This window comes from Hippopotamus amphibius, chromosome 1 (assembly GCF_030028045.1).
Source record: "Hippopotamus amphibius kiboko isolate mHipAmp2 chromosome 1, mHipAmp2.hap2, whole genome shotgun sequence".
Lineage (NCBI taxonomy): Eukaryota > Metazoa > Chordata > Mammalia > Artiodactyla > Hippopotamidae > Hippopotamus > Hippopotamus amphibius.
Window position 1 is genome coordinate 114,076,654 of NC_080186.1, and position 11,047 is coordinate 114,087,700.

At 46.1% G+C, this 11,047-nt stretch overlaps 3 protein-coding genes across 7 annotated transcripts in view; 2 read left to right on the forward strand and 1 right to left on the reverse strand.

Annotated features, from left to right (window-relative positions):
- Positions 1-1,124, forward strand: part of TNFAIP8L2 (TNF alpha induced protein 8 like 2) — a 17,359-nt gene extending 16,235 nt beyond the window's left edge. For 3 of the 4 annotated variants that reach the window (XM_057722949.1, XM_057722967.1, XM_057722976.1), the window contains exon 2: positions 43-1,124. In XM_057722949.1, the coding sequence (XP_057578932.1) occupies positions 48-602 (555 nt within the window). In that variant the 5' untranslated portion in view covers positions 43-47 and the 3' untranslated portion in view covers positions 603-1,124. Of the gene's footprint in view, positions 1-3 lie in introns of all 4 variants that reach the window. The other variant, XM_057722959.1, reaches the window with a different exon arrangement.
- Positions 1,123-8,460, reverse strand: LYSMD1 (LysM domain containing 1). Its single transcript, XM_057722934.1, has 3 exons — positions 7,592-8,460; positions 2,767-3,125; positions 1,123-2,354 (listed from the first exon to the last, which is right to left on the reverse strand). Exons 1-3 carry the CDS (start codon positions 7,769-7,771, stop codon positions 2,216-2,218), a joined length of 678 nt encoding a protein of 225 aa, XP_057578917.1. The 5' UTR covers positions 7,772-8,460; the 3' UTR covers positions 1,123-2,215.
- Positions 8,461-8,564: 104 nt separating this feature from the next.
- SCNM1 (sodium channel modifier 1) lies at positions 8,565-10,832 on the forward strand. 2 transcript variants are annotated; one of them, XM_057722910.1, is made up of 7 exons: positions 8,565-8,725; positions 8,994-9,064; positions 9,308-9,396; positions 9,497-9,594; positions 9,716-9,828; positions 10,339-10,533; positions 10,683-10,832. In XM_057722910.1, the coding sequence occupies exons 1-7, from the start codon at positions 8,675-8,677 to the stop codon at positions 10,780-10,782; spliced, it is 717 nt and encodes a 238-aa protein (XP_057578893.1). In that variant the 5' UTR covers positions 8,565-8,674; the 3' UTR covers positions 10,783-10,832. The 2 variants fall into 2 exon arrangements, with proteins under 2 accessions (XP_057578893.1, XP_057578904.1); XM_057722921.1 differs by having other exon boundaries at positions 8,577-8,725; positions 9,716-9,804.
- The last annotated feature ends 215 nt before the right edge of the window (positions 10,833-11,047 follow it).

Here is an 11,047-nt window from a genome sequence, read left to right on the forward strand (position 1 = left end):
TAGTGACTTACCACAAACCCCCCACCCCCAACCCTTCCCTAGGAACCATGGAGTCCTTCAGTTCAAAGAGTCTGGCGCTGCAAGCAGAGAAGAAGCTACTGAGTAAGATGGCAGGTCGGTCTGTGGCTCATCTCTTCATCGATGAGACGAGCAGTGAGGTGTTAGATGAACTCTACCGTGTGTCCAAAGAATATACACACAGCAGGCCCCAGGCCCAGCGGGTTATCAAGGACCTGATCAAAGTGGCTGTCAAGGTGGCCGTGCTGCATCGCAGTGGCTGCTTCAGCCCCAGCGAGCAGGCCTTGGCTACCCGCTTCCGCCAGAAGCTGCGGCAGGGTGCCATGACCGCACTCAGCTTTGGTGAGGTGGACTTCACCTTTGAGGCTGCCGTGCTGGCCGGCCTGCTGACCGAGTGCCGGGATATGCTGCTGGAGCTGGTGGAGCACCACCTCACACCCAAGTCACATGGCCGCATCCGCCACGTGTTCGATCACTTCTCTGACCCAGGCCTGCTCACGGCCCTCTACGGGCCTGACTACACTCAGCACCTTGGCAAGATCTGTGATGGGCTCAGGAAGCTGCTGGATGAGGGGAAGCTCTGAGAGCCCTGACCCCAGCATGTTCCTTCTTGGCAAAATAGCTGACTGAGAAAACAACAGATAATGGGCTTTCTAACCCTGCTCATCTGTACTAATGCTCTTCAACCCTCAGGTTTCAGTCTTTCCCAAGAGAGCTTGTGACTCTGAGACCACTCCACCCCCACCCCCAACTGCTGGTGGAAAAGAAGCAATGCTGAGGGTTGAGGCCTCTCCTACTCCAGCCCCAAGACAGGAAACAAAGCTGCCTGAAAAAGACGAAGTGAAACTTGGATCTCTATTTTCCCCATAAGGGACCTTTCAAACAGGGAAGCCCCCTCCCCTCAGAACCAGGGGAAGAGGGCATAGCCCATCTAACTCCTCCGGGGACACTAAAGACAGAGGTGGGGTGGGAGCCCTTAGAGACATCCTCGACCTTCAGCTCTAGGCAGAATCTGGACAGATACCAGAGACTCTGCTCCAGAGGGCAGGAAGAAGGGGCTAGGGCAGGGGAGAGTCTCACAGAGGAAATAAAACTATGAAAACATGCACAGGGCTCAATGTTTAATCTCTCCAGCTTCTTACACCTTATGATCATCACAGAGGAAAGAGGTATATAAAACCACTCATCTCACCTCTCACCATTTCCATACAGGAGACTGAGGCATATTTCCAGTATCACTGGGGTTCCCTTGCCTACTACTTCTGTTTAAGAAACTCAAAAAAACTGTACCATAGATCAGTGCTACAAATTGCAAATAAATATGCATTGAGGAGCAAGGCATAGATCAACAGGCTCTGGTGGGCAGAGGGCATAAGAAAAAGACTCCCACAACTGTCCTCCTCTTCAAACTCCAAGGCAATTCTTCTTCCATCCCTTAGGCTCACACAGGCTGAACAGAGGAGCAGATTAGAAAGGTGAACTGGTGGCATGGAGAGTTCTGGACCCTACATCGCTGTTTTGTCCTCAGAGCAAGAGTTGTGAAAGAGTTATAGTGAACCTGGTTAGTCAAGACTGAGCCCAAATTTTTTCATTTGAGATCGGAGGCAAGGCACTGTCTGCCTTTCCCTGCAGTGGGGCTAGATCACTGATTTCCCATTCTTAATAACATGGTTGGCTTAGAAGGTGGGGAAGGTGGGCCAGAAGTCACTGGCTCACTTACTGTTCCTGGGTTCCCCTCATCCCAGGGCTATAGAAATCCCTGTTTTTCAGCTAATAGTGGGAAAGAATAAGATATAGCAAATAAATATTACTTCAATATAGCACCAAATAAATTAGGTAACATAGTTGGTGATAGGGAGGAAGTTAGGGGCTGGGGGAGTCCCTGCCTCCCTGTTCTAAGGCCAAGGAATGGTGAAAGGGATGGAAAAGGCAGCAGGGACGTTAAAAGAGCCTTTTGAATCTAAAGGACAACTCTAGATTCAGCCCAAGAACTGAGAAGGGGTCTATTTCCCATCCCCTACCCTTGCCAATAGAACTGCTCCAGGCCAAGGAACTCTTGATGGAGGAGGAGGCTGGGAAGATGGCAGGAGTAAGGGAGGTGGGCTGGGAAGCCGTGTTCTTGAGCCTCACCTCAGGCTCCTCTCTCCCTCAAGTTGCTCCTTCAAAATCTGGCTTCTCTCAGTCAGTTCTGGGGACATCAGAGTTTGAAGATTTCATCCTCCTGGTCCCGAAGTGTCCGGGTCCGAGAGGTCCGGGTGAGCGGCACAGGACCTAGGACTGCTCGTTGCTGCATCCGAGGAGAGCTCAGGTAGAGACCTGAATCCTCCCCAGGTATCCTGCAGGTGAGGAAAGTGGGAAAGAGCAATAGATCAAGGGAAGAGCCTGAGACTAGGCTGAGTGAAGCAGTACATGGAAAGCTGTCCTTCTCTTAATGTACATGAGCTGGTTGCTTTAAGATGGAGTCTCAATACCTTCTGGGTAAATCCTAACCCTAATGTTTCTTCATGGGTCATCACAGCAGTAAGAACAGCCAACTATTCCACTCCACTGAGAACACTGAACCATTTCCCAGTGCCTCTACCCATTCCAGCAGCCACAGGCTCTGCTCTTTGTCTTGGGGCTACCTAGGGGAAAGGTTTCACCTTGCTTCTGCTGATACTGGGCTTATTTACTTTGTGTCTGGGCAGGTAAGGATGGGGGAACAGAGAAGTCTATGGAGGGACTTAAAAGGACCTATTCAAGACTCACCCACTTTCCCCCTTTTGCAGCTTCTGGGTGGCAGCCTTCTTTGACAGGCTGATCTGTGAATCAAGCTTCTTAAGGAAATCAGAGGCAGAGAGGTCATGGATGGGGGGCTCCTGGCCGGGTGTGGGAAGGACTTCACCATTGGCATGACCCGAACCTGTCTCTTGTTTCTTCCTCTCAGCAGAGTGTGGCCAAACTTCATCCTTACTTGGCTGTACCTCTTCCTCTCCATCCTTCTCTTCCTCAGAATCCAAACCATTGAACAGGTCTCTGGGCTCTGTCAGGATGGGGATGTAGAGGGTTTTCTTCAGGAAGATGGAGTCGTTAGTATAAAGGCGGTTTGCACGCTTAATCTGTTCCATCTTAAAAAAAAGTCACAATTAATGATAGTAATAACGATGCATCTTATATTTGTACAGCATCTCATGCCTTTTAAAGTGATTGTACAAAGTCTTATCTGACCTATAACAACCAAAACTACAGTGGGCTGATATTAACCCTATTTTATTGATCATTAGCTTTCATACTTTTTGGTCTTAGGGCCCCTTTACATTTTAAAAAGTTATTGAGGAGAAAAGCTTCTACTTATGTCGATGAATATTTAAAGTATTATAAATTGAAACTGAAAAAATCTTAAAGCACTTCCATTACATGTCAACATAAATATTTTAATGAAAAATAACTATTTTCCAAAACAAAAACAACAAACAGTAACAGGAACAGAGGCGCTGCTTTACATTTTTGTAAATCGCTTTAATGTCCGACTTAATAGAAGACAAGCAGGACTCTCGTCTCTGCCTCTACATGCATCTTCTGCAATGTCACATGCCACAAAGCCTCTGGAAAACACAGTACATGCATGAGAATGAAAAACACAAATAAAGTCTGGTTATTATTACTATGAAAATAGTTTTGACCTCGTGGATCCCTAAAGAGTCTTAGGGACCCCTAGGGGTCCCTGGACCTCACTTTGAGAACTACTGTTAAAGATGAAGGAACTGAGGCTCAGAGAGGTTAAGTTACTTCCCTAGCAAGTTACTGACAGAGCTAGAACTGGAATTCTGGGCCTTTTTTCATCCTAGGGATGCTTTCTTTATCATAATATTAATAATTTCACTGATCAAGTATTCCTTTAGTACTTATTTATTCATCACTGAACACGGTGACTGACATCACCATCTATATCTACCTGCCTCCCAAGCTGGAAATATCAGTGTCATCCTTAACTCACACTTTTCTTTCACGATCCATACCCAACAGGTCAACAAAAATGCTGCAAAACTCTCTCTCGCATCTGGTCTCATCTTCACCTTTACTGCCATCGATTAAGAACAGACTCCTGATATTTCTCATCTGGGTTAACAGTTTTTTAACTGGTCTTCCTCTCTCCGTTTCTACTCATCCTCCACCCTGCTGACATATATCTTTCTAAAAAACTAATCTAAAAAAACAAAAACAGGACTTCCTACATGGCTCAGTGGCTAAGAATCCGCCTGCCAGTGCAGGGGACACAGGTTCAATCCCTGCCCCAGGAAGATACCACATGCCGCGGAGCAACTAAGCCCGTGCGCCACAACTATTGAGCCTGTGTTCTAGAGCCCGTGAGCCACAACTATTGAGCCCATGTGCTGCAACTACTGAAGCCCACACACTTGGAGCCCATGCTCTGCAACAAGAGAGCCCACTGCAATGAGAAGCCTGCACACCACAAGGAAGAGTAGCTCCCGCTTGCTGCAACCAGAGAAAGCCCGTGTGCAGCAACGAAGACCCAACACAGCCAATAAAATAAATAAATAAATTAATTAATTAAAACAAAACAAAACAAAAACAAAAACACCTAATCTGATCAACCCACTACCTTGCTTATAAACCTTCTATGGCAGGACTTCTCTGGTGGTCCAGTAGTTAGGACTTGGCACTTTCACTCATAGGGCCCAGGTTTGATCCCTGGTTGGGGAACTAAGATCCCACAAGCCACGTGGTGCAGCCAAAAAAAAACAAAAATCCAAATTAGCATTCAAGGGCATTCTCAATTTAGCCCTCATAGGAAGTTCAGCCACACCTCCCTTCTTCGGCCACTTATATATTTTGCCATCCTTAAGTTTTTATTTTTCTTCCAACATTTCATGATCTTTCACACTTTTGTGTCTTTATCTGCCTGGAATGTTGCTCCCTTCTCTGCCTGGAAAACTTCTCATCAACTATCATCCCCTTTGTGTTATCTTCTTCAGGGCTCCCAATGCATACTGTAAATACTGCTATAATAATACCTACTCTATTACATTGTTATTCACCTCTTTGCATATTTGTCTTGCCCAAACTGTGAGTCCTTTAAGGGCAGGGTTGGTGACTTGCTCTCTCTGTATCCCTAAGGTGCTCCTCAGCATCGCACAAACTTGGCACACAGCAGAGGCTCATTAATGCTTTATGGGTAAATAAACTAGATAATAAAATATAGAAACCACAGACATAGTATATCAGTATTTTATGATCCAAGGCCAGGCAGCCAGTTTTACTAAAAATTCATCCCATAATGGCACCAGTTTGGGAAATCATAATTCTTATATCAAATATCAAAATCAAATATCAAAGCTGTTTCCACTCTAGGGCAAGACTACTATAATAAACTTAACTAATAAAATCTTATGTTATAATGAGTCTAAAAATAAAATCAGATTGAGCTGAACAGTAAAAAAATGTTATAAATGGCTTGCAGTTTTGTACTTTTACTTTGCCAAGTGCTTTGCTGCTGTTCATTTTATTTTGCCTAGATAATATCCTAGGTCCCTCTTTTGTTGCTTTCATTATTTCCTAGAACTACCATTTAAGGGGACATTGTTCCACTTCCATCAAGCCAAGAGCTAGCAAGGTCATTAGAATCTAGTTAGTTTAATAGAGCAGTTCAAAGTGAGGATTTTAGAATGAGACAACCTGGTCTGAATCCTAGTTCTACTAATTAGACTAGTTGTATATAGTCTATGGCAAGTTACCTCACTAAGCTTCAGCCTCCTTATCTTGAAGTATAATTGACTTACAATATTATATTAGTTTCAGATGTACAACACAGTGATATTCTTTATCTTTAAATGGAAATAGTTACAGCTATCTCATAAAGTTTCATGGAGATAACATGAGATAACATATAGAGCTTGGTATATATTAAGTGTTCCTTAAATGACAAGTAGGTAATAACTTAGATAATTTATTTATATAAGTTTTTTATTTAATACATCACCCTTATTTTACAAATGGTGAGGAAACTGAGGCCCCAAACAGGGGAAGTGATTGACTATTCAGTCACCCAGCTAGTAAGCAGCAGAAAGAGGCCAGAACCTAAAACTCTTCTGCACTAGACTACAGAGCTTTTCTGTACTCAGAAAGGTACGGGGCTGTAAGAAAACCTCAAAAAATAATTGTTGATTCACTAGCAGCACAGTTTCCTTCATTGCACAGCTTCTGAGCCTCCGCTGGGATGAAAGGACTGTGCACTACTTTCATATCTATTTCCTTTGTTTAGGCCATCCCTCTACTTGAAATGTTCATTTTACTATACTCCCAAATCTCCATGTGTGGAAATCTTAGCCATACTTTCATTCATTCAAAAAACATCTATTAAGCTTTTATGTAGTGAGGACTATGCCAGGCTCTAGAGATATAAAACTGAAAGGAAACAGTTCTGTCCCTTAAAGAGAGTACAGGTTACTGGAAAGACAAAGATGTAAAAGGTGTAAAAAAAATAAATAAATAAAATAAAAAAATAAAAGGTGTAAACCACTGGATTACATAGATTTATAGAGAGGAGCATAGAGGAAGGAAGTCCCATGTCTTTCAAGGCCCACTGGGATGGCTCCCTTAAAATCTGCACTGATGTCCCCTTCCAGATAAAAATCAATCTTCTTTCCTGACTTCCCACTCTTTGTTAACACCTCTACAAACTAACCACATTCTGTCACCTACAATCATTATTTGTGTCCCTATCCATTTCTCACCAGACTGTAAATTACATGAGGGCAGCAACTACACATTTTATTTATGTTTCCATCTCCCAAGGTGGTTACCACAGTGCTTTAAACATACCAAGCGTTAAAATGTTGGCTAAATTCAACAGGATATGGGGGAAAAAAAAACAATTTATCAACTTTAAAGCAATATATTTTTACACCTACCAAACACACTCTATGCATGAGTTGAAAAGCTTGGCATAGAGTACCTGTTTTGTATCAAGAGGGCCATCTTCCAGAAAAGAGGGCAGAGCATTGAGGAGGAAAAGAGAACAAGAAGAGATAGGCACTTAAGGAACTCAGAACTAAAAACTAGCTCTCCATTGTTTGCGGTAAATGTTTAATACTCTCAATAAAAACGTTTCCATGTGGTTAACAGTACAGGCTTTGGAGTCAGACAGAGTTATTTGAATTTTCACTTCAACACTTATTAGTTATTTGACCTTGGTCAAGCTGGTTAACCAATGTAAGTCTCAGTTTCTTCATCTGTAAAAAGGGGACAATAATTGTATGCTTGATAGAGATGTGAGGATCAAACGGGCTAATGGATGTAAAGTCTTTAGAATAATGACTGGCGGAATAAATAGGAGTCGCTCCCTTTCATTGGGATAGTGGGACAGACAGTGCATGGGAAACACACTGAGATGGGAAAACAAACCAAAAGACAAAGGTGGACCAGACCTTTACCACAATTAATTTATCACAATTAGTTAATTTAAACATAATTAAGAAAATTTCAGGGGGAGTTGCCTAGAGGGCCACTACATTCTCATGAGGAATAAATCTCTTCTAAGTGGGTGTCCGCAACCAAATCCTGGAAGACTCACCGTCACTCCGTATTTCAGCGCTAGTCCAGCCAGGGTGTCTCCGGGCGCCAACTGATGCTCCAGGCGTCTTTCCCTCACTGGGGAGCAGGCAGACTGCACCAGGCTTCCATAAGAACGAGCCCGGCTTCCTTGAAGCAATCCTGACCCCCCGAGGGGGGCCTGTCTAGAGGGAGAAGCCATCTCCTCACCCTGCGGACAACTGGGGTTGCAACTGCGGGAGGCCCGGCTAAGGGACCGACAGTGACGGGCCCGGGGTCTGAAAATGGATATCTGAGAGGATTCTTTTCCCTTTGAGTCTTCCCTCCTAAGTCTCCCCGCCACTCCCGGCACCACGCGACCTCTCAGCCCCCGCTTCTCTTCCCTCCAAACCCCCTTCCCCAAAATCTGTACTCTGACTATTCAGTCCCTGAGTCTCTCCTTAGCACCCCTCCGACTCTCGATTCCCCACAACAACTCGCGACATTGACCTCTGACCCTTGAACTCTAGACAGCCTCAACACTCAGCTAAGTTTGCCCCCCCTTGGTCGGGGCAGCCCAACCTACCGGCCCCTCAACACCCCGACTCCGCCCCGCCCCGGGGTTGGCCCGCTAGGGTAGGGAACAAATCAGGCCCACCCCAGGTGGGCTGTGGCCGCAGGAGAAGCGCGTCACGATAGCGAAAGTCTGTAGCACACTTTCCCCTCAAGAGATCCTCAAAGGTACCCTCCGCATCAAATTAGTCACATCCTCAAATTCGGGCTCCACATCTAGGTTCTTGTCCCTCCAAACGCCTCACATCTGCCAAGATGCAAGGGCCTGGATCCAGCCCGGCGGCAAGCTCTTTGAAAAAAAGACTTCACTTCCCAAAAGGCTCCGCGCCGGCGGGTCGCAGGGCAGCATAGGAAATGCAGTACCCCCTCGGCCGGGTAGAGGCGGGTTTCCGGGATCGCGCAGTGCATGCGTGGAAGCGCGTCCCCGGAAGTAAGGGGGCCAACCGGAAGGAGACAGGAAGGAAAGGAGACGTCCCACTCTCGCTACGGTGGCCTGAAAGGAGTGGCGAAGCCTGCGCGATAGAATTGATCATTTTTGGAGCTCCCAGTCGTGATGTCTTTCAAGAGGGAAGGGGACGATTGGAGTCAACTCAATGTGCTCAAAGTAAGCGCGGGAGGAGAGCGTCTGGAACAGCTTCACCAGCCCCCTGAAGGCTGTGAAGGAGCTGTTTTGTTGCTGTGGCAACAGCTGGGGGGGGGGCGGGGCGGAGGGAGCCAGAAGGCTAGAGCTGGTGGTGATCCCCTCTTCGTCCCAGATCTCTGCTCTCCCCATGGTCTTTATTCCCTTTGGGTCCTCGTCTCTATCATTTCCCTTTTACCCCTTCCTCATGTCCGGCTGATTCCATCCGGACTTCTTCCCCTATTCCCTGCAGAAACGAAGAGTCGGGGACCTGCTGGCCAGTTATATCCCAGAGGATGAGGCGCTGATGCTACGGGATGGACGGTGAGGGCAGGAGTGGATCAGGCCTAAGGGTTCTGCTGTTAGAGGCTCAATAAACTTGTTATTAAGGAGGAGAGCGGGACTATCTAGGATTCTTTGGCCGAGAGTGAGAGACAGGGATGTAGGTGGTGGAGATTGGGAGACTTGGGAGTTGGGCTTTGGACAGGAGTGCTAGGACGGGGTGGGACCTGGGCCCGAGACTCCACTCCCCAGGAACCAAACGTCTGCTTCCTTCCTCCTCCCCAGCTTTGCTTGTGCCATCTGCCCCCACCGACCTGTACTGGACACTCTGGCCATGCTGACTGCCCACCGTGCAGGCAAGAAACATCTGTCCAGTAAGTTTGGAAGAAGACAGAGGATAGAGAATAAACCCTTAAAATCTCTTCACACCACCCTTGGTGCTCTGCTTTTAATTCTTTTCCCCTTTCTCCTCAGGCCTGCAGCTCTTCTATGGTAAGAAGCAGCCAGGAAAGGGCATGGAGCAGAACCCAAGACAGCAGAATGAACTGAGGAGGGAAGAGACCAAAGTGGAGGTAATCAGAGAGGGGAGGTTGTGTTCCAGGGAGGACTGTGCTGCACACCTTAGGCTTGAAGGGCTTTGGCTTCTTCCTAGCTCTGAAGGCTCTGACTCTGTCTCCCATTTCCCATGCCCAGGCTCCTCTGTTAACCCAGACTCGACTTATCACCCAGAGTGCTCTGCACAGAGCTCCTCACTATAACAGTTGCTGCCGCCGGAAGTGCAGGTCTGTGGGGTGGGAAAGCCAGAGGTAGGGAGGGACAGGAGATAGATGGCTCTAAAATGATTGTTTTCCTAACTGTAATCTGAGGAATACTAGTATTCTGGAGGTGTTAACTTGTATTTTGGGAAAAAGAATTTTGTAATTAAGAAAAAGTTTGTAATCCTATTTGAAGAATAGTAACAGTGTATTTTAAGGGCTCTACAAAGTCTTAAAATTAAAAAAAAACTGGGGCAGGGAGGGTGGGGGGGACTCGAGGGGGGGAGTCAAGGAAGGGAGGGAATACGGGGATATGTGTATAAAAACAGATGATTGAACTTGGTGTACCCCCAAAAAAATTAAAAAAAAAAATTAAAAAAAAAAAACACCTTAAAAAAGTTAACTTAGCCTTTCCTAAATTCATTAAAATCCTTTTTATGCAGAACACTTTAATATCTGAGGAAGACAGTTTAGGAAGCACTGCTTTAAGGGGTTGGGAGTCACAGGAGATTTGACCCTTTCCTTTACTGCTTTTACAAACTTTGATTCTTCTCTACACAGACCAGAAGCCCCCCGTCCCTCTGAGTCTCATTCCCCTTTGCCACCCCCGGAGGTTGAACCCCAAAGTGGGATGGTCAGTAGAGAACCTGAGCCCGAGGCTGGCCCACAGACGAGGGAGTCAGCAACTGTCTCATCCTCTGCACCTATGAGCCCCACAAGAAGACGGGCCCTGGATCATTACCTCACCCTTCGAAGGTGAGTATGTGGAACCACTTTCTTTAGATTTTCCCTTTTCTCTCTGACCCTCTTTTTTTCAAAGCTTCTCAAGTGTTTTTTACTTATCCCCACTGATTTCTTAATAAATTTCCTTTCCTGACCAATTCTGTTTTCTCTGATGTTTCCAGCTCTGGATGGATTCCAGATGGACGAGGTCGATGGATAAAAGATGAACGTGTTGAGTTTGACTCTGATGAGGAGGAACCCCCTGATCTCCCCTTGGACTGACACCCTCTTTCCCCATTCAGTTCACAAATAAACTACAGCGGGTGCTGGGAGCCTAACTTTCCTTGAGTCTGGTTCCTTGCTTCAGGATTTCAGATCTGTTCATTCTCAGCCCAGCTTTTAGTCAGTTCTTCTCTGCAATGTACACAGCTCCCCATGCTTCTGACCCCTCCCCCACCTTCTACCAAAGCCATGCCAAGCGTCAGCTGCATGCAGCCTGGTGCCCTATTAATAAGTATGTTAGAAGGAGGTTTTTGCCCTTCGTGTT